Here is a 23,527-nt window from a genome sequence, read left to right as displayed (position 1 = left end):
ATTGACCTCTAATATTCGAGTCTTGTGCTCATTTTTAGTTTTAAGTTTACAGAGCTCAGCTCTTCTAAGTCGTTTTTTGTCCTTGTACTCTGAAATGTTGATACTCAATGTCTGACGTCATGCACTTCGCCCGCGAGTCGGTGGAAACTTCCGCCATGTTTGCTCTGCTCGCAATCGGATGAAATAGGCGGAGAAAAGTTTGCAGCCTGGGAATAACTGGATATTTTTCGCAACTGTAGCTGGAAATAGGCCAGTGGAATATCAGTGAGAACATTTGCGGCATGCAGCCGTTATCTCAGCCTGATGAGCTAACTGTCTCCACTGTGCTAACTGCGTTTACCGCAATTACATGATTTTCTCTATTGAGCGCGCTAACTGGTGAGTAAACCAGCACTGGTGTTGGTATTATAACTTTTGTGTTTTATTATTTTCTACATCAAGTGTCTCAGCAATTTGCATGATTGTGAAGTGGATGAGATTTGAGGTCCGGTATAAACGAACGGGAAATTTGAAAGACGGTGTATCTCGCTAGTTTTTTTTCAGGGCTTAAAGTGGAAATTTGGTGGTATTGAATCAACTCTTATAATGTCTTAGATGTTTGTGAACTCTGGACTTAAAATGGTTGCCTGTCGACATGTTTAATGTTCATGCAGTTTGGACATATTTTGGTAATGTTAGAACTTAATTTAAAGGTTTGCATCGAGGTTTTAAAAATTTGATGCAAAAACATATTGTGCTATGGCATGTTAGTTAAACCTTTGGTCTTATAATCAGTGCTGTATAATTATATAACCTGTCACAGTAAGTAACTTAAGTTTACTAGAAAAAAAATGTGGTTGTTGCTTTAAAAAAAATGGTGGACCCTTTCTGATATCTCAGTTCAAATTCAGAAAGGGTAGATTTAACCTTTTCTTTTTTATTGTTTTGTTTACTGATACATGGAGTGTGTTACTTTGTTGCTACACATTAATAGCTAAATAAAATGTATAAAAAGGGTTAAACAACTGAATATTTAAGTCATCCCTGACATTCCAGTCTCTCTTTTCAGGCTGAAGCTGAAGCAACTGGCTGATGTACAGAGCTTTCAATCACAAAAGTTCAAGACCCGGACCCAGCATCCGCCCAACAACAGGACCAGGAGATCCCAAGCAGAGGAGAAGAAGACGACACAGAGTCCTCTTATTAAAACCAAATTTAATAAAGAAAAATCTAAAACCTGATCCTATGATTATTAGTTTTATAAATGTGTATTTATTTATAAAGTAAGAAAAAGAAAAGAAAGGGGGGGGGGAGAGAAAGGGAAAGAACCAAAGAGGCAGGGAAGAATGGGGAAGGGGGTTGCTCTGGAAGAAGAAAACATAATACAAATACTACAAACAATCCATAATTCTTAAATAAAAATAATCATATATTTATAGAAATATACACATATATACTCCATAATCTTATGGGGAGAAAGGAACCAATGGATTCATATAGTGGGCTGAAATAAGTGCTAGTAATTATTTATTTATTTTATATTTTAATCATTTCTTTAATAAATTATAGGGAGCCCCCTGAGTGTCTAAGTGCTATAATTTAATAAGTGCAAACCACAAATTCAAAACATCACAAAATAACCACACATTAATCAATAAACATATATTTTTATTTTTATTAATAAGTCATACAAACCATCATTAAGTGCCATACAATATTAGGACAGTCAGGGAGCCCCTAAATTTAAAAATTAAAATCTACCCATATTATTAAATGATTTATTAGATATGCAGCCCCTAATTTATGAACCCAAATTTCCAATCTATCAGTTTCAAAGATTAACAAGGAGAAAGAAGGAGAAAGGAAAGGGGAGGGAGAAAGGGGGGGGGGTTTTGGTTAGGGTTAGGGCCCGTAAAGGAAAAGGTTAGGATTAGGATAAATATTTAGGTGGGGTAATCAAGGGTTAGGGTTAGGGTTAGGGTTAGGGTTAGGTTAGGGTTAGGGTTAGGGTTAGGGTTAGGTTTTAGGGTTGGGGTTAGGGTTCTAAATGCCTGTTTAAGCCTTAATGGCACAGGCCTACAGGGGTTCCTCAGATCCAGCTTCATCCCTTAGTTCAGTTAAAAAGAGAAAATATATAATTAGTGCTCCCATCCAGGAATGAATAGGAAAACTGGTAGAGCTGATGTACTTGGGTTTTTTGGGATTCAAAATCAAAGAAAAAAAATTTTTTTTATTTTGCTTATATCAGTAGTACCACGGGGAAGCGAACCCCGTCCACCCTTGTGCCAGTCCTTTACCATTCCTCTGTGTTACAGGTACTGTACAGAAAATCCTGATTATATAGGACTTAAAAAAACAATCAAACAATAAAGAAAACCAAAAAAAAGGAAGTTTTGTGTGTGCGTGTGTGTGTGTGTGGGGGGGGGGGGAATAAGGGAAAGGGAAGGAAGGCCCGGGAGTGTTATTGTCCATATTCCCAGGTTTTAATACTGGTTCCAAAAAAAAGAGTGAAACCAGAATTTTCATTTTCATACCCCGGAGCTAACTGTCTACAGCAACTGCCCTTATTTAAAATTTCATAAATCATAGAAGACAATTTGTAAAACGAATTAAGTGCTATTAGTGGTTTGGCATGGGGAAGAAAAAATAACTTTTTTTAAAAAGCCTGCCTAAGTGCTCAAAGATACACACAAGAGGAAACCAAAAACATAAAATGTAATCCACATGCTTAGCAATTAGTTCATGCAGAAGGAAAAGAAATAAATTAGTGAGTTGATCATTATAAATACTTATTTATTTGTATTTATTTATTTATATAAATACCATAAAACAAAGAGAACTGTAGGAATTAAACAAGAGCGGCTGTATGTCCACCTGTGGGATCCTGGGAGAGATAGGTCCAATTCTAAAATGAGGAATGCAATGTAAGAGAAGGAAGTGAGGGTTATTTAAACATGCTTTAAGCAATAAATAAAATGTGGGCCATATGAAGACCTGATGGTGATAAAAAAGAAAACCCAGGGTAAATTAAGGATAGGGTTAGGGTTAGGGTTAGGGTTAGGGTTAGGGTCAGGGTCAGGGTTAGGGTTAGGGTTAGGGTTAGGTTTTAGGGTTAGGGTTGGGGTTCATAATGCCTCCTTGGGCCTTGTAGCACAGGCCTATGGGGGTTCACAAGACTATAAATTGATCTGTAATGCCAATAAAATAAATAAAATGGTGAATAAAAGTAAGGGTTACCCTATTTTTAATTGAGGAGGAAATTAGCGATAATAATGATGAAAAAGAAAAGGGAAAAAAAAAAAAAAAAAAAAAAAAAAAGGGTTAGGGGTTAGGGTTAGGGTAGGGTTAGGGTTAGGGTTGGGTTAGGGTTAGGGTTAGGGTTAGGGGTTAGGGTTAGCGGTTAGGGTTAGGGTTAGGGTTAAAGTTTTTACATAGACAATGAATTGAAAATCTCAGCTTCCATAATTCCAACCCACGTTTTAATCTATTAGACGGGATTTTGGAAGTCACTTTCTGGAATCTGGAATTGCGCAATTCCAGAAAGAGGGTGTCACTTCCGAAAAGTGGATATGTCCTCTAGATGGCGGCACCGTACCATAAATGACTTGCAAGGGTCAAATTCCAGATTACAAGTCCAGATTTACGTAAAGTAGGAAATTCACATTTTAGGTTATTTTCATTCACATAATTGTGTTTTCATTAAATTTTGACCAATTGCTGCCCTGTATGTTAATAAAAGCTGAAAGAGTGATTGGTGACCTTTATTATTTTGTTGTTTCACGTAAGACATTCATTGCAAGGTAATTTTATGGTGTTTATGTTGACTTTTCTCCCATGGAGACCATTATGACACATGCTATACTGTTCTCACAGAAGAGTTGTCACAGGAGTGTATAACACATGTCAAAATCAGGCCGATGTGTCCAATCTAAATTTTTTGCCTCAGTGGAGGCTGAAATTGTTGCAGGCCTCACCAAGTAGACGGTTCTTTACACCTTTGTGATTTATATTTGAAATAGACAAACTTGTTTTTTCAGGGTTATAAAGCCTGAAACAATACATGGATGGAAAGGTCTTGATGTGCTTGACAAGGGCATGTCAAAACCAGACCTCTAGTCCACACATGCTGTGAGGAGCTAGGGGGGACCCAATTTTGGATATTTAACCTCTTTAAGGGTCGTATCTCTGCAAAGGAGGCACTGACGTGTAAGATATGGACATCGTTTGAAAGCTCTCACTGTGCCCAATCACATATGTTAGCCCCCACAGGGTGGCGCTCTCTTGGGGTACAGTCGGTCACCGAGGCATGCGTGAGCCACCTCTCCTTAAAGAGCTCTCTGCACCGAGCGTGATGGTTTCCCTGGCGTCCCCCAGGGTGCCAGCCTCGAGGAGATACAGGCATGTATATTTCTTGGCCTCCTTCCACATGCAGGTCTATTGACTTCCAAATTTCGATCTGGTCAAAGGGGGTCCGCTGACATGCATTTTAGGGGCCCCTTCCAGGGGGCCAGTAGGATAAAAAGGGACACGTGGCATCGGTGGACTGCCAGCTTTCAGCCAAAAGTGGTTTTGTAACTCTAGTCCATAAAGACTGAGCAGAAAATCCAGTGGCGACCTGTTGACCTCTCGCATTTTGGAAGGCCATATATGGCAAATGACAGGGTCTAGGGACGTGGGAGTCGCTGTTCCCGAAAGCTGTCGCAGACTTGTGTAACATATGTTAGAATCAGACCTCTAGGTAGACTTTCATTTTTGTGCTCCAGATCAATTTCAGACTTAAGCAGCTCTCGCCACAGAGATGGCTCTTTAGACCTTTCTCATGAAATTTTTGAAACAGGCCGACTTGGTCTTCCTTGGTCGTAGAGCCTCAAGAGTTACATCGATGGAAAGGTCTTGATGCACTTGACTAGGGCGTCTTTAAACCAGACCTCTAGTCCACTGCTGTGAGGAGCTAGGGGGCGCTAAGCTTTGGAAATTTTCACTTTGTTAAGGGTCATATCTCTGCAAGGGAGGCACTGACGTGTAAGATATGGACATCGTTGGAAAGCTCTCACTGTGCCCAATCACATATGTTAGCCCCCACAGGGTGGCGCTCTCTTGGGGTACAGTCGGTCACCGAGGCATGCGTGAGCCACCTCTCCTTAAAGGCCTCTCCACACTGAGCGTGACGGTGTCCCTGGCATCCCCCAGGGTGCCAGCTTTGAGGAGATACAGGCATGTATAGTTCTTGGGCTCCTTCCACATGCAGATCTATTGACTTCCAAATTTCGATCTGGTCAAAGGGGGTCCGCTGACATGCATTTTAGGGGCGCCTTCCAGGGGGCCAGTAAGATAAAAAGGGACACGTGGCATCGGTGGACTGCCAGCTTTCAGCCAAAAGTGGTTTTATAACTCTAGTCTATAAAGACTGAGCAGAAAATCCAGTGGTGACCTGTTGACCTCTCACATTTTGGAAGGCCATATATGGCAAACGGCAGGGTCTAGGGACGTGGGAGTCGCTGTTCCTGAAAGCTGTCACAGACTTGTGTAACATATGTCAGAATCAGACCTCTAGGTAGACTTTCATTTTTTTGCTCCAGATCAATTTCAGACTTCAGCAGCTCTCGCCACAGAGATGGCTCTTTAGACCTTTCTCATGAATTTATTGAAACAGGCTGACTTGGTCTTCCTTGGTCGTAGAGCCTCAAGAGTTACATCGATGGAAAGTCCTTGATGCGCTTGACTAGGGCGTCTTTAAACCAGACCTCTAGTCCACTGCTGTGAGGAGCTAGGGGGCGCTAAACTTTGGAAATTTTCACCTCGTTAAGGGTCATATCTCTGCAAGGGAGGCACTGACATGTAAGATATGGACATCGTTGGAAAGCTCTCATTTTGCCCAATCACATATGTCAGCCACCACAGGGTGGCACTCTCTTGGGGTACAGTCGGTCACCGAGGCATGCCTGAGCCACCTCTCCTTAAAGGGCTCTCCACACCAAGCGTGACGGTTTCCCTGGTGTGCCCCAGGGTGCCAGCCTCCAGGAGATATGGGCATGTATATTTCTTGGGCTCCTTCCACTTGCGGGTCTACTGACTTCCAAAGTTTGATCTGGTCAAAGGGGCTCTGCTGGCATACATTTTAAGGCCCCATCTCGGGCCCTTTCCAAGGAGGCCAGAAGGATAAAAAGGGACACGTGGCATCGGTAGAATGCCAGCTTTCAGTCAGAAGTTGTTTAAGGTCTCTAGCTCATAGTATGGCAGAGTAGCACCCAAAAACTTTGACTTCCCAATTTTAATTTATGCAAGTGAGGCGACCCATACCACATTTAGCATCACATTTGGGGCCCCTCTTATGCTCCACTGGCACAAAATGCACCTATGCCCCACCGGGTGGATGTCAGCTTTCAGTCGAAAGTGGTTCCAGATCTCTACTATGGCAGAGTAGCACCCAAAAACTTTGACTTCCAAATTTTAATTTATGCAAATGAGGCGACCCACACCACATTTAGCATCACTTTTGGGGCCCCTTTTATGCTCCACTGGCAGAAAATGCACCTGTGCCCCACCGGGTGGATGTCAGCTTTTAGTCAAAAGTGGTTCCACGTCTCTAGCTCATACTACGGCAGAGTAGCGCCCAAAAATGTTTGCTGGATCTAGGGCCTGATTTTTCATTGTGACCCCTTGACCTTTCAAACATAAACTGTCTTAAATCGACAACGCAAAGGCTTACAGACATGGGACCAGGTGTTCCCAGATGCTCTCGAACAGCTCTATCACATATGTCAGAGTCACATCTGTACCTCGTTTTTTTTGCATCACAGCTCGAATTGGCTTCAGACTCAGCAGGGCCATCAAGGCTTGAAGCTCCTTAGGCCTTGCGGGCAAGGGAAGTGAAAAAGAGCAAGTTGCCCATACTTGGTCGTACAACCTCGAGTGAGACGTCTACGGAAAGGTCTGGGTGCGCTGGACGCGGGTATCCTGAAACTAGAGCTCTACTCCACTGCTGTGAGGCACTAGGGGGCGCTGAACTTTGGACATTTTCACCTCATTAAGTGTTGTATCTCTGTAAGGGAGGCACTGAGGTATAAGATTTGGACATCGTTGGAAAGCTCTCACAGTGCTCAATCACATATGTCAGCCCCCACAGGGTGGAGCTCTCTTGGGGTACAGTCGGTCATCGAGGCATGCGTGAGCCACCTCTCTTCGAAGGGCTCGCCGCAGCAAACATGACGGTGATCCTGACATCCCCGAGGGTGCCAGCCTCAAGGAGTTACGGTCATGTATATTACTTAGGCTGCTTCCACATGTACGTCTATTGACTTCCAAATCTGAATCTGATCAAAGGGGGTCTGCTTCCATGCCTTTCAGGGTCCCATGTAGGGCCATATCCAGGGGGACAGTAGGATTAAAAATAGACACATGGCATCAGTAGAATGCCAGCTTTCAGCCAAGGGTAGTTTTGTATCTGTAGTCCTAGTCTGTAGTGTAACCCTAACCCTAAGACTGAGTGGAATATCCAGTGGTGTCAATTCAGTATTTTTGCTCAGTAGTTGTACACTGTAAACAGTGACACTTTTGCTTGGCCTTGTCAAACTGGTCAGAATGTCTGTAGAGCAGCCTACGTAGGTTTGCCCATGCCCACAGTGCCCAGAGTAAGCCCAGACCTGCCCACTGAGGGTCCATGTGGGCATGTTTACTGAGTATTTGCTGAATATTGTGATCGGTGAAAACTCACAAGCTTATTTTGCTATAAAGGTACAGTGACACTGAAATGAGAGAAATTAATATGTAAATAGTTTGATGTAGGGAATATAGATGCACTTGTAGATTATAATGTGGAAGAGCATATGCTATAGTGACTAACAGTGTATGCCATATTGTCTTGGTCTCCATGATTGTTGTGCCAGCAAGGTAAGTTGGTCCTTTAAAAACAATATTTTTTTACTGTTTTAGCCCGTTTGGACAGATTTATTTCATTTGTATCATCTTACAACAAGCTTAGGCTCAAGTTGACATGGTTTTCATTAGTCTTTAGCTGGACTTTAACTTTTTAAAATGCGTTTTTCCTTTTGCTACATAGCATGCTAACATGCTAGTGTAATAAATTGGAATCTGGATCAACATGATTCGATCTTTAAAAACTATTTTTGACTGTTTTTAATACATCTAGACAGTTTTATTTCATTTGCATTATCTAACAACAAGCTTAGGCTCAAGTTGACATGGTTTTCATTAGTCTTTAACTGGACTTTAACTTTTTAAATTGTGTTTTCATTTTCGCTACTTAGCATGTAACATGCTAATGTAATAAATTGGAATCTGGGTCAATAGGTTTCAATTTTTAAAAACTATTTTTTGACTGTTTTTAATTCATCTAGACAGTTTTATTTCATTTGCATTATCTTAGAACAAGCTTAGGCTCAAGTTGGCATGGTTTTCATTAGTCTTTAGCTGGATTTTAACTTCTTAAATGGTATTTTCATTTTTGCTACTTAGCATGCTAACATGCTAGTGTAATAAATTGGAATCTGGGTCAATGTAATTTGATCTTCCATATTTTCATTTAAGAAAATATTAAGACAATCCATATTTGAAGCTAATCAACTGAAAGTTTGAATGTATTTATAAAATTTTTCTTTTGAACCTTGTCTTATATAAAGATGCCCATTCCCAGAACGTCTTTATTGAAAAGGTGTCATCAAAGATCCCTCATCTCCAGGCACAGGCTATGGCGTTTCTGGATGGTCTGTATTGTCTCATTTTTGCCTTCCACTGCACAGCCATGTTTTGGACTGAAGATTATCTCAAGCTCAGTGTCACCTACATATGCAGCAGTGGGAGACAGTGTGACCCTCAGGTGTCACTTCAACCTTGCTCCTGAGGACTTGGGAGTACTGGATATCGAATGGAGTATCAAGCCTTCAGATGTCCGTGAAGAAGAGACACTCGTCATCTGGTATGCTGGAAATCACATATATGATGGATATGATCCATTCAGGGGGAGAGTTCAGTTTGTATCTCCTGATCCTGCAAGTGGCAATGCTTCAATAAGCATCACTGACCTGACACCTACAGACCACAACACCTATCAATGCAAGGTTAGAAAACTTCCTGGAATCAGCATGATCAACATGGACCTGAATGTAATGGAGAGACCAACTGAACCTGAGTGCAATCTGGAAGGCGTGGTTGACTTGGGTCACAAAGTGGTGCTCAGATGTAGGAGCACACAAGGCAGCTCCCCCATGTGGTACAGCTGGTACAAGGAAAGCAGAAACAAGATGCTCCCTAATGATGGCTATGTTAGTTCTGTGCAAGGTGACCTGTTTTTAACAGTAACCAAAGAAAATATCCTGGGGACCTACATTTGTACAGCTCAAAACCTTGTGGGAATGGACACTTGTCGGTTAACACTCAAATTCAGCTCAGCAGTTAGGATTAGAGTTGCAGCAGCTGCTGCAGGTACTGCACTTATCACCATCATCATCATAGCTATCATCATTTTCTGCCATCACAAAAGAAAAATTGAGCTGCACTTAGGATGTGAGATCATAGAAGATGAAATGCCCCCCCACCAATGGCTGCCTAAAAAGAGTCAACAGGTCATACCTTCAAGGAGTGTACTGAAGGTGAGGAAGGTGTGTAATATTTAATGACTAAACTTTGGAAAGGCTTTGATTGTGTTCTTGTGTAACATAACTTTTGCAAGATGTCTTGTTAATGTATGTGAATTTGCATGTGAATCAATATTTCCTAATATGGAAATCAGTAGATGTGAACATGGCAGTCAGAATATGTACTTGCACAGAGTCACTCTAAAAAGGGTTTAGAGACATCCATGTGTATTTCTGTACAGGAGGAATTCAAGAACAAGATGCTGGAGAACAAAAATGACAAGAAGTCTGAAAAGGACAGTGAGTACGTGGATATGACATCCAAACAGTGGATGGTATGTGTCAACAAGCAAATAGGTTAAAAGAGAAATACTCACTGAGCATACTCAGAGTTTGTATACTGCACAAATTGTGAATCAATATTTACTAAAGTGGAAATCAGTAGATGTGAACATGGCAGTCAGAACATGTACTTGCACAGAGTCACTCTAAAAAGGGTTTAGAGACATCCATGTGTATTTCTGTACAGGAGGAATTCAAGAACAAGATGCTGGAGAACAAAAATGACAAGAAGTCTGAAAAGGACAGTGAGTACGTGGATATGACATCCAAACAGTGGATGGTATGTGTCAACAAGCAAATAGGTTAAAAGAGAAATACTCACTGAGCATACTCAGAGTTTGTATACTGCACAAATTGTGAATCAATATTTACTAAAGTGGAAATCAGTAGATGTGAACATGGCAGTCAGAACATGTACTTGCACAGAGTCACTCTAAAAAGGGTTTAGAGACATCCATGTGTATTTCTGTACAGGAGGAATTCAAGAACAAGATGCTGGAGAACAAAAATGACAAGAAGTCTGAAAAGGACAGTGAGTACGTGGATATGACATCCAAACAGTGGATGGTATGTGTCAACAAGAAAATAGGTTAAAAGAGAAATACTCACTGAGCATACTCAGAGTTTGTATACTGCACAAATTGTGAATCAATATTTGCTAATGTGGAAATCGGTAGTTGTGAACATGGCAGTCAGAAAATGTACTTGCACAGAGTCACTCTAAAAAGGGTTTAGAAACATCCATGTGTATTTCTGTACAGGAGGAATTCAAGAACAAGATGCTGGAGAACAAAAATGACAAGAAGTCTGAAGAGGACAGTGGGTACATGGATATGATATCCCAACTGTATGTGTCAACAAGCAAACAGGTTAAAAGAGAAATAATCACTGAGCATACTCAGAATTTGTATACTGCAGAAATTGTGAATCAATATTTGCTAATGTGGAAATCAGCAGATGTAAACATGGCAGTCAGAACATGTACTAACTCTAAAAAAGGGTTTAGAAACATTCATCTATTTCTGTACAGGAGGAAACAAAGAAAAAGATGCTGGAGAACAACTCTAAGAAGTCTGAAGAGGACAATCTGTATGACATACCCATCGAACCTGGGCAGATGTCTGAAGAGGACAATCTATGAGATATCGTTCGACCCTGGGCAGAAGTAAGAAGAGGACAATCTGTACGACATGCAGTGACCCCTTGACCTGGTTAATGGTTAAAGACCCAGCTGTTGCCATGTGTTGAAGTGTTCCTGGACAAAACCCCGTGTCCACTTACATATTTATTTTTATTTCAAGCTAGGTCAGCTTTAATATATTTAGTTGAAATATTTGCAATTTAAAATGGTTGTTTTATAACATATTTCTTTGGGTTCAAGTAAGGTCTGAGCAAGAACAGCAAGAAACTGTTGATGATCTTCAGGGGGCTATGCCCTGCTTTTTGCTTTATTATGTTTGAGGAGAGTTCAGGGTATTTAACATGACAAACATGTTCAGATCACACAAGGTACATTAAATGTATGCACTATGTACTATTAAATAAATTCTGATCACATGTACTTCAATGGGCAATATTATGAAGAAAGGGGTGATATCAGATTGGTACTAGGAAAAATTGGAAGTTTGTACATTACTGAATAAAGATAAGACGATGGCACCATTCCAGATACAAGTTCAAGAGAACCAAGAAATTCCATATTCTTAACTATTGGCTGTCATAGATGGAAATGTGGAAGTATTTCAAGGGTTCATATCTCAACAAGGGTGGGAGGGGGGCGGGTGATTCCAGGACTAAATGAAAGCTTATTGGTTGTTGAACCAATGCTGAGAACTGCATCACTGTAGATATAAGGAATGAGGAGATATGAAGGATCTAATAGATTCCAAATTCTGATCTGTTTGCTGGGCCAGAGATGGGAATTTGGAAGTATTTCAAGGGCTCATATCTCAAGAAGAGTGGGAGGTGGGTGGGTGATTCGAAGAACAAATGGAAGGTTGTCAATTGTTGTATCAACGCAGGGGCAGTTGCATCACTGTAGATACAAGTAATGAGGAGATATAAGGGAACCAAGATTTTCCAAATTCTGATCTGTTTGCTGGGCCAGACATGGGCATTTGGAAGTATTTAAAGGGCTCATATCTCAAAAAGAGTGGGAAGTTGAAGGGTGATTCCGGGACCAGATGAAAGCTTGTTGGTTGTTGAATCAAACACAGGGCAGTTGCATCCCTGTAGATACAAGTAATAAGGAGCTATAAGTGAACCAAGAGATTCCAAATTCTCATCTGTTGGGTGGGTCAGAGACAGTAATTTGGAAGTATTTCAAGGGCTCATATCTCAAGAAGAGTGGGAGGTGGGCGGGTGATTCGAGGAACAAATGGAAGGTTGTCAATTATTGAATAAACACAGGGCAGTTGCATCACTGTAGATACAAGTAATGAGGAGATATAAGAGAACCAAGATTTTCCAAATTCTGATCTGTTTGCTGGGCCAGAGATGGGCATTTGGAAGCACTTCAAGGGCTCATATCTCAATAAGGGTGTGAGGTGGGCCGGTGATTCCAGGACCAGATGAAAGCTTATTGTTGATTGCACAATTAAAAAGTTGCATCTCTGTAGATAGACGCTTTTTCTGTGTTGCCCCCTCTTTCTTTTTCAACCTCTGAGTCTTTTTCTCTTTCCCGCGTTGTCCTCCTCTTACTGTCCTTCCCCTTTTTGCTCTCTCCATGTGTATTTCTTGTCCTACCTCTTCCTGTTTCTGATATTTTCTCTCCCTCTTAATCTGGGGTCTGAGGGGGTTTTGGGGCCCTGGACAAGTTTGACATGTCCTGACATTTGTGCTTTTTTCAGTGTCTTTTAAACATATTACTGTCACGACCGGTCACGTAGGTTTCCGGTCGTCTCATGTTTTGTAGTTTCCCCGTGTGTTTAGGTTTCCGGGACATCCGGTAATTAGCAGGCAACTCTGTCCACCTGTCTGTCTTTCAGGAGCCCACAGTATTTATCCTCCTCGGCCGCCACAGTCTAGTGCGGGATTGTCTGCTTCGCTTCACGAGGTATTTCTGCCAGACTCACCATTAGAAGATTCGAAGGGATATCACGAAGGAACTACGCGCTGATCGAAGGAAAGTGACCCGATCCTCTCCGCCACATTCCTCCTGGCAACTCTGGTAACAGTTTCTCTTGGATTATCTGTGAATTCAATGACTCTCAGCCCCGTTTTCTGCTATACGAGATGACGTCTTGGTGAAGGACTATTTGCTGTATAGTGCCCTCCAATTCCTGCTTGAAGTTTCGTTTGGAGGTGTTTTGTGTTTTTCCGTTGCCCCGGAATTCTGACCAAGAATACACCGCACCGTGAGATTCTGCTCTGCGGACCAAGACCCGGTTTCATCCTCCTACCAACCTAGACCCCCCGTGGAGTTACCAGGCGCGGGCCTAGGCATAAACCAACCTCCTGTTGACTACGTCCGGATTCTCCCTTCCATTCTTCATGGTCATTATCACAGCTCTCAACTCCCTCATTGGTTATTGTAAATAAACTCTCGTTCAGTACTTAAGTGTGTGGCATTTTTGGGTCCTCTGATTCTCCGTACCTGACAATTACTGTCTAAATTTTGATAACACTGTAATCAGCACAAAATTGGCAACAATAATATGTGAGCAGCAAGTTTATACATGATTGTGTTTTTGAGAAAACAGGGTTTATGCATGGTTAGTGCAAAACTACAGTTTTTTATTCACTGAAATAAGACCATAAAACACAAACAGAACATTGGTTCACAAGATTTTGGAGAAATGCATCTTGCAGGCTAAAGTGTTTACTTCACAGTGTTGTGAATGTCATCTTGTTCACTCATTCACAGTAAACAATACAATTTTTAAAATTTTCTAAGACACTTTTTCTTCAGAAAATCCATATTCAAGAAGGTGTGTCTCAGGATGAATAGTCATGTGATTTACCTGAGAAGACAAAAGACGCACTGGCGTATTTGTCAACCCCAGCTATAATGTAGTTACTTTCCAGATTTTAATCTATAGATCTGCTATTGCATGTAGATGTAAACCTGGATTTCCTCTGCAAGCAGGAAATAGGAAGTCAGCAGCTGTACAAAGCACATGGTGAGTAAGAGTTAAGTCTCTAATTTATCAATTTTTATTAAAGCAATATGCTGAAACTTGTTTGATTTTGCCTTATTACAGTGTATAGCTTCCCTATGTCACAATTACCAGTGTTGTTATGCAGTTTTGAACTTCAAAAAAAATAATTTTAATTGCATTTGTGCTGTACATGAAATGTTATAACATAGATGTAAATGTGAACAATTGACTTATTTTTCCAAATTTTCATCTATGCCACTTTAAAAAATAGATTGAAATATGGAACATTAGACTAGTTGGGTAGCTACCTAACACATAAATTTCAGACTAATTAATTCTTGTCCAACATTCTGCCCTAAAGTGCTTTCAGATAAGACATGATTTTTGCTGTGCTTGCCAAGAAGGTTAGGCACAGTGGGGATGGGGGGAGCACAAATGCACAAACCGTGGGTGCCAACCAAAAAAAATACAGGAAGTGATTAGCAGGCAGGTAAGCATAAGGAAGATATTGTAAGCAGGCAAACCATTACTGGTCTATACTGGTGCTTGTTCTGATGAAAACCAGTTAAAGAACAAAAACTTTTAAGTTTTTGGCAGTATGATGGTCACTGGAGGCCTCAAACTCAGCATGCACCTGGAAAGGTTTTTTTATTTTTATTTTCTCCCTTTATCATTTTTAAATTGGGAATACTTGTCCCACTTAACCCTCTTGGACACGTGTTCTGCATTTCCAGTTCAAAAAGATGATGAATACATAAAAACAGGGGGTTTACTTTATGACATTTCGCTGAAGATGTGAAACCTCAATTTGGAGTGTCATTTTGATTTATCCCCAGGCAAACAAATTGTGTGGAATGTGTTTTGGAAACTTCTCCAACTTGAAGCAACACCTAAGAGAGTGCCACACAATTCCAAACAGAGAGGAGTTTCAGCTTCTCATGAAATATGGGCTTGCACGGTGAGATTAATTATTTTTCCTTTAATGTTTATGCCTAGATACCCTGTTGTTATTTGCATGGATTTCTGACTTGTTTTTTCATTTCATACCAAAGAACCCCAAAAAACTTGGATTGTGAAATATGTGGGAAGAAAACCCTTGTCCGTCTGGATAAACATCTCCAAGACTCACACAACATGGGTTCAAAAGAGGTACTTATATTCAGTGTTCTTAATTTGGCAATAACCTTCTGCAAGATCTGTTGTAAAATTGTTTTGTTTTTTTCATCTGAAGTTAGTTTAATATTAGAATAAGCAACATTTTATGTTAATAGGAACGAGAACTGATCATGAGGGAAGCCAAAAGGGCAGCCATAGTCAAAGAGCTGGCTAAACTGCGGGAGTCTGACCCCGATGTTCCCATGGTGTCAACGTTGGACATGGGCAACACTGCTAAACATGGTACTTTAAAGTGGTGTTAATATTGTTTGTGATTCCCTAAAAGAAGGTGCACTTAATCATATCCTATTTAGTTTTCTAAAAAAATAGTATAGCATTATATTATAGTTTTTACTATAAAAACCTAATAATGTTATTTCAACAGAAATTTGCAACCAATGGGTTTTAGTTTGCAATTTGAAACTATCATATTTTATTATAGATTACAATACTCCCCCTGTTTGTGGGAAACAATTTGAGGAGCCTGTTGAGGATGTCCAGGATGAGAACAAGATGGAGCCTAATTACTTGGATTTTCATTTATCCAGTGATTCAGCTGAGAATATTGATCCTCCCTCAGAAAACAACTTAACCACCAGATGTTCCACCCCCATACCTCTTAAAAATGATGAGAGAAACCTGTCCTCCAGTGACCCTCATGAGAGTACCAGTCAGCCACTTCCTTCAAGCCCTGTTTCTGGGTCCCACAATTCCTCTTCCTCTCCTCTTCACCAACATCCTTCCATCATACTGCCAATGTCCATGAATCCTCCATCATGTGAGAGTGAGCTTCCTTCATCCAACCTTCCAGGGCACTTGAGTGGCCAGAATGAACACCTGACTGCCTCCAGTGACCCTCATGAGAGTGCCAGTCAGCCACTTTTTTCAAACCCTGTTCCTGGGTTCAACAACTCCTTTTCCTCTCCTCTTCACCAACGTCCTTCCATCATACTGCCAATGTCCATGAATCCTCCATCATGTGAGAGTGAGCTTCCTTCATCCAACCTTCCAGGGCACTTGAGTGGCCAGACTGAACACCTGACTGCCTCCAGTAACCCTCATGAGAGTGCCAGTCAGCCACTTTTTTCAAGCCCTGTTCCTGGGTTCAACAACTCCTTTTCCTCTCCTCTTCACCAACGTCCTTCCATCATACTGCCAATGTCCATGAATCCTCCATCATGTGAGAGTGAGCTTTCTTCATCCAACCTTCCAGGGCACTTGAGTGGCCAGACTGAACACCTGACTGCCTCCAGTGACCCTCATGAGAGTGCCAGTCAGCCACTTTTTTCAAGCCCTGTTCCTGGGTTCAACAACTCCTTTTCCTCTCCTCTTCACCAACGTTCTTCCATCATACTGCCAATGTCCATGAATCCTCCATCATGTGAGAGTGAGCTTCCTTCATCCAACCTTCCAGGGCACTTGAGCGGCCAGAGTGAACACTTGACTGCCTCCAGTAACCCTCATGAGATTACGAGTCAGCCACTTTTTTCAAGCCCTGTTCCTGGGTTCAACAAGTCCTCTTCTTCTCCTCTTCACCAACATCCTTCCATCATACTGCCAATGTCCATGAATCCTCCATCCTGTGAGAGTGAGCTTCCTTCATCCAACCTTCCAGGGCACTTGAGTGGCCAGACTGAACACCTGACTGCCTCCAGTGACCCTCATGAGAGTGCCAGTCAGCCACTTTTTTCAAGCCCTGTTCCTGGGTTCAACAACTCCTTTTCCTCTCCTCTTCACCAACGTCCTTCCATCATACTGCCAATGTCCATGAATCCTCCATCATGTGAGAGTGAGCTTCCTTCATCCAACCTTCCAGGGCACTTGAGCGGCCAGAGTGAACACTTGACTGCCTCCAGTAACCCTCATGAGATTACGAGTCAGCCACTTTTTTCAAGCCCTGTTCCTGGGTTCAACAAGTCCTCTTCTTCTCCTCTTCACCAACATCCTTCCATCATACTGCCAATGTCCATGAATCCTCCATCCTGTGAGAGTGAGCTTCCTTCATCCAACCTTCCAGGGCACTTGAGTGGCCAGACTGAACACCTGACTGCCTCCAGTGACCCTCATGAGAATGCCAGTCAGCCACTTTTTTCAAGCCCTGTTCCTGGGTTCAACAACTCCTTTTCCTCTCCTCTTCACCAACGTTCTTCCATCATACTGCCAATGTCCATGAATCCTCCATCATGTGAGAGTGAGCTTCCTTCATCCAACCTTCCAGGGCACTTGAGCGGCCAGAGTGAACACTTGACTGCCTCCAGTAACCCTCATGAGATTACGAGTCAGCCACTTTTTTCAAGCCCTGTTCCTGGGTTCAACAAGTCCTCTTCTTCTCCTCTTCACCAACATCCTTCCATCATACTGCCAATGTCCATGAATCCTCCATCCTGTGAGAGTGAGCTTCCTTCATCCAACCTTCCAGGGCACTTGAGTGGCCAGAATGAAAATTTGACTGGCACAATGACAAAGGTATGCTCATGCATCTCCCACTGGGAGGAATTTGAATCCAGGTTACAGTTGCTGGAGCAAAAGATGGATCGAATGATGACAGTGCAGCCACAGACTCTGAAGAGCCTACCATGGAATCCATCTCTTTCAGCTCAAAAAGGAGAACATATTGGCAAGGGAAAAACATCCAGATGTTTATTTGGTAAGTCATCATTTCTTTTTCAACTAGATGTTGGGGAGACATTTGTTTTTGTGGGATTGTACATCTAATGTTTACCATTTTTTAATGCAGAAAAGATTGTTCAAGACTTTGTAAAGTTTCGCCTAGGCCCACGGACAGGAAAGAAGGACAGGGATAATGCAAAGACATCCTCGAGCCATGCTCATCGCTTTTGCCTCTACATGGCTGCTGGCCTACCTTCCAGCTCCATCTGCCATGACCTAAGGTTCCTCAACCAAGTGGACAGGTTGCATGTGTGAGTAATTTTTTTGTCATATTTTAGTTCACCTAAAAATGACATCCACATTCTTATCTGTGGCTTTCAAATTGTAACCTATGAGGTTTTGAAATAGATAAAAATTTGGATGTTGTAGTACGGAATCTGGTATCTGATGAATGGCTTGGAAGTAAAATTAACTTGTAATTGTGTACCTTTTTTTCACAGCTGGCCAACCTACCTGGCTCAAAAGGGCTATGCACCCACATCAATAAAAATCATGGTGAGCAATGTGATCATGTTCTTCAAACATGTGGAAAACTCATTCCAGGTGGTTAGTCAGCTCGAACAGAAGGAACTGAGAGATATTCAGGACTTAATGAAGAGGATCCAGGCTGAGGTCCAAAAACAAGTTGTTGTCTACCAGCCAAAAGTGTTGCGCCAAAAGACAGGTAGATGTTGTCACTGTCTTTCAGTCTGATATTGTGTACTTTAGAAAAAAACATTTTGTTCTAGGTTTCTTATCTTAAGAAATTGAGACTGAATATCACACACTTGTGGTGTCTGTCACATTGTTTTCACAGAAAATCAGCTTGATGCAGTCCAGGAAAGCAAACTTATGATGGCTACCAAGGCAAAAAGGAGATTGAATTTGTCACATGAATCAAGCCAATCTGAAGTTCCAAAGAAAAAGCCGCAACTGAATGCTTGCATACCTTACAAGTGCTCTGTGGTGACTGATAGGTTGAGCGGATCTTTTGAGGAGAATCATCTCAACAAAATGAATACAACCAAGACCCTGCCCAAGCAGGGCAAAGACTGCCTGCATGAATCTGTGGAGAAGCAGCACACACTAGAATGTACTCCAGAAACCCCACCAGAGCAGATGGCTGATACCCCATCTGAGGAGAGTCTGGAGTATGCTTCTAATCTACCAATACAATAGACATAATAGTTTGTGCCAAAACTCCATCTGAGGGGAGATCAGGGTACATGTTTTTGCCTTCTGCACCTGAAATCAATCTGCTCATTAGAATTTATGCCCATCATGTTTAGCAAGGGCAACAAAACATTGTAATTGTTTTTTTGGATTATTAAAAAATTGAAATATCTAAAAAAAAATTGTTTGATATTTAAAACAATACAAATAAGTTTTTATGTTTGTGTCTGTATAATACATCCAAGATTAATTCATTATCTCATAACTCAAGGCAGTTGCATCACTCTAGATACTTGTAATGAAGACCTAAAAGGGAACGAATAGATTCAAAATAATGATCCATTGGCCAGGCCAGAGATGGTAATTTGGAAGCACTTCAAGGGCTCATATCTTAAGAAGGGTGTGAGGTGGGCGGGTGATTCCAGGACCAGATGAAAGCTTATTCGTTGTTGAATCAATGCTGAGAATTGCATCACTGTAGATACAAGGAATGAGGAGATATGAAGGAACCAATAGATTCCAAATTATGATCTGTTGGCCAGGCCAGAGATGGTAATTTGGAAGCACTTCAAGGGCTCATATCTCAACAAGGGTGTGAGGTGGGCGGGTGATTCCAGGACCAGATGAAAGCTTATTTGTTGTTAAATCGACGCAGGGCAGTTGCATCACTGAACATACAAATAATGAGGAGCTATAAGGGAACCAAGAAAAGCACTCTTATCTCAACAAGGGTGGGAGGTGGGCGGGTGATTCCAGGACCATATGAAAGCTTATTGTTGATTGCTCAATTAAGAAGTTGCATCACTGTAGATAGACTCTTTTTCTGTGTTGCCCCCTTTCTTTTTCAACCTCTGAGTCTTTTTTTCTTTCCCCCCTTGTCCTACCTCTTCCTGTTTCTGATATTTTCTCTCCCTCTTAATTCTCTGGGGTCTGAGGGGGTTTTGGGGCCCTGGACAAATTTTGACATGTCCTGACATTTGTGCTTTTTTCAGTGTCTTTTAAACATATTAATGGCTAAAGTCTGATAACACTGTAATCAGCACAAAATTGGCTACAGTAATATGTGAGCAGCAAGTTTATACATGATTGTGTTTTTGAGAAAACAGGGTTTATGTTTGATTAGTGCAAAACTACAGTTTGTCATTCACTGAAATAAGACCATAAAACACAAACAGAACATTGGTTCACAAGACTTTGGAGACCAGCATGTTGTAGGCTAAAGTGTTTACTTCACAGTGTTGTGAATTTTCTAAGACACTTTTTGTCCAGACAGGCCATATGCAAGAAGGTGTCTCAGGATGAATAGTCATGTGATTTACCTGAGAACACAAAAGACGCACTCAACGACCAGATAAAGACGCGCATAATGAGCCTTTCAGTCAATGTGGCTGAGAGAGGATTAGTGCAGCACAATACAAAACAATGCGGAGCCAAACGTTCGTCATTTGCTTTAAAATCAGTGTTTTTACTCTGAGGACAAACTAAACTATTTGTCTCTGTTGTAACGGACACCATAGGAGACGGGAACAAGAAACATGTTTAAGCTCTTTATTTAGTACTCACAATATGTATGGGAAACGAGGAACCAGGAACGGTGTGTCTAAGGGAAGGTTACGGAGATCAGACAGAGAGTAGGAGTGAGGGAAGTCCATATATACTGGAGGGAGAGTGCAGACGAGGTGCAGGTGAGTGACTAGGGAACAGGTGAGACTGATTGTGGTGATTGCCAGGGGAAAAGCCTGGCAGAACCGTAACATCTGTGTGGAATATAAGAAGCGCTTCTTCACCTTCGTTGACGCGCCATCATCCAAACGCGCAGAAAAAGTGAGTAAATTCTATGATGAAGTTTGACGTTTTATGTCATTTCTCGGGGGTGTGCACATATTTACCTGGTTCACCTGAGATTATTTACATGTGAACAGTGAACAGAGTACAAGGTGGGGTCGGGGTTACAGGTTTACCTGTAATGAGGTGAGACAGGAGAAAACGTACTTATCCTTACGCTCATATGGATTAAATAAAAGTGATGATTTTTTTCAACTTGAATTGTTTCATTTAAAAAAAACATTTCAAGCTTTCTAGCCATATAATTCTGGTTGTTTTATTTACGCGTCTGTGAAGAGAAATGACAGACAGTAAAGACAGACAGCGCACTCTGTCGGCTTTCTTTATTTAAAAAAAGCACAACGTTTTGTTTTTATTATGATGGTATACCACTAAAACTAGACCCTTTACAGATTTGAATGATAGATTTTTTTTTATCTGTACGATCAGAATTGACGTAATTTAACTTTGTTTTGGCGTTATCAGGAGAAGATGCGTCAAAACGCGCAGGCGTATTTGTCAACCCCAGCTATAATGTAGTTACTTTCCAGATTTTAATCTATAGATCTGCTATTGCATGTAGATGTAAACCTGGATTTCCTCTGCAAGCAGGAAATAGGAAGTCAGCAGCTGTACAAAGCACATGGTGAGTAAGAGTTAAGTCTCTAATTTATCAATTTTTATTAAAGCAATATGCTGAAACTTGTTTGATTTTGCCTTATTACAGTGTATATCTTCCCTATGTCACAATTACCAGTGTTGTTATGCAGTTTTGAACTTCAAAAAAGATCATTTTAATTGCATTTGTGCTGTACATGAAATGTTATAACATAGATGTAAATGTGAACAATTGACTTATTTTTCCAAATTTTCATCTATGCCACTTTAAAAAATAGATTGAAATATGGAACATTAGACTAGTTGGGTAGCTACCTAACACATAAATTTCAGACTAATTAATTCTTGTCCAACATTCTGCCCTAAAGTGCTTTCAGATAAGACATGATTTTTGCTGTGCTTGCCAAGAAGGTTAGGCACAGTGGGGATGGGGGGAGCACAAATGCACAAACCGTGGGTGCCAACCAAAAAAAATACAGGAAGTGATTAGCAGGCAGGTAAGCATTAGACTAGTTGAGTAATAATACCATAATTCATAAATTTCAGACATGGTTTTTTCTGCGCTTGCCATGAAGGTTAGGCGCAGTGGGGAGGGAGGGAGGGCGGGGGCAAATGCGCAAACCGTGGGTGCCAGTTACTAGGGAACCAAAAAAATACAGGAAGTGATTAGTGATTGAATACAGGAAGTACTGATGGCTGGATTATTTCAAGAAGCGGTATGTATTTGTCTGTGAATCAGTGCAATCTTTTTTTGTAAAGTGCCTAGAGATAATTGAATTGTGATTTGGTGCTTTACAAATAACATGAAATTGAAATTGAAATCAGTGAAAAGCCCAGGCTTTAATTTTGCTAATATGGAGAAGATGAGCTGCGGCATTGAAAAAGGTGTGGTTCCATGAAATCCTAAAACAGCGGCAGAAATTGGGTGATTTTAGGCTCATTCAGGTGCTGCACTTGTACCCTGAATGCCCTCAGGTGGACTTCAGGATGAGTCAGGACTAATTTGACAGCTTATTGAGGAGATTAGCACAAGGTTCATAAAAAAAGGACCAAATTTCTGCTTTTCTGCAGACCTGTCTGCAGGGAGCTGTCAGGTTACAGAACGCTGCGCGTTGAGTTGAATGAGTTGAGTTGAATGCCCCTTAACTTTGGTGGAACATGCCAGAACAGCAGGCCTGGCCCTGCATGGCGCAAGAGCACACCGGTGCTCTGCTGAGCTGGTCCCCTACCGTTCTGGTGCATTGCACTGAAGTTATAAGGGGTATGTTTTTAGCATGGTGCTATGCCCACCATGTCCTATATAAAAGCACCTTTAGACACTGAGTGTGGATTTTGCAGTGATCAACAACCAAAGAAATTCCAGAAGTGCTGTGCAGACTCTCCGTACACTGATGGACAGACGGACGAGAATGAGTGTTAAGGAACTGTGTGAGATTGACGACCTTGCCACCAGTTTGGTGCTAGACCCATTGCTGGGCTTCAGAACCCACAAAATGAACATTACTCCTCTACCAGTAACACCGTGCTGGGATAAACTCAAAGAGGCCCTGGTGCAATTTCAGCATACACATGATTTCAATTCAATATCTGAGGCCCTGACAGTGGGCGAACTAGCTGGTAACTACCTTACATCTCTGGGAAGCCATTGTCAGGAGCTATTGAGGCAACATGTCTTTCAATACCTGAGGGCTTTCGTGTTGGACAGTGGTTTCAAGATAGAGTCCTGTGACAGATACTCTTCAGAGACCAATGGAGCAAAAGTAACCTCAACAAGGCACTGGTTTGCTGGACAGCGTGTGGAATTTTTGCTGGGCAGCACAGCAAAATTGAGTCCTGTTGACAGCCCTGTGTTGAGGCCAGGAGTCAATGACTTTAGTGTGATGTATTCCACACGCAAATGTTGCGTTCTGCTGTACCTTGGGCCTGCAGCTTTTATTAACCATGACTGCAAACCAAACTGCAAGTACCTTGCTGCTGAGAGGAATATTGTTGTTGTTGAAGTGATACGACCCATCTCACCTGGGGAGGAGTTCACATGTTACTATGGTGATGGTTTTTTTGGAGATAAAAATGAAATGTGTGAATGCTACACCT

The 23,527-nt window shown here is 41.5% G+C and overlaps 2 protein-coding genes across 2 annotated transcripts; both read left to right on the top strand.

Moving 5' to 3' along the window:
- The first annotated feature begins 7,142 nt into the window (after positions 1–7,142).
- LOC113133726 (coxsackievirus and adenovirus receptor homolog) lies at positions 7,143–11,055 on the top strand. Its single transcript, XM_026312573.1, has 9 exons — positions 7,143–7,211; positions 7,866–7,869; positions 8,619–8,702; positions 8,791–9,587; positions 9,815–9,907; positions 10,102–10,194; positions 10,389–10,481; positions 10,676–10,783; positions 10,945–11,055. The coding sequence occupies exons 1-9, from the start codon at positions 7,143–7,145 to the stop codon at positions 11,053–11,055; spliced, it is 1,452 nt and encodes a 483-aa protein (XP_026168358.1).
- Positions 11,056–11,115: 60 nt separating this feature from the next.
- Positions 11,116–18,997, top strand: LOC113133725 (uncharacterized). Its single transcript, XM_026312572.1, has 9 exons — positions 11,116–11,219; positions 13,973–14,035; positions 14,851–14,972; positions 15,067–15,163; positions 15,286–15,412; positions 15,612–17,816; positions 17,907–18,090; positions 18,280–18,503; positions 18,636–18,997. Exons 2-9 carry the CDS (start codon positions 14,033–14,035, stop codon positions 18,995–18,997), a joined length of 3,324 nt encoding a protein of 1,107 aa, XP_026168357.1. The 5' UTR covers positions 11,116–11,219; positions 13,973–14,032.
- Positions 18,998–23,527: the final 4,530 nt, after the last annotated feature.

This window comes from Mastacembelus armatus, unplaced genomic scaffold (assembly GCF_900324485.2).
Source record: "Mastacembelus armatus unplaced genomic scaffold, fMasArm1.2, whole genome shotgun sequence".
Classification (NCBI taxonomy): domain Eukaryota; kingdom Metazoa; phylum Chordata; class Actinopteri; order Synbranchiformes; family Mastacembelidae; genus Mastacembelus; species Mastacembelus armatus.
Note: the sequence above shows the minus strand (reverse complement) of the source record. Positions and strands in the feature narration are given on the sequence as shown.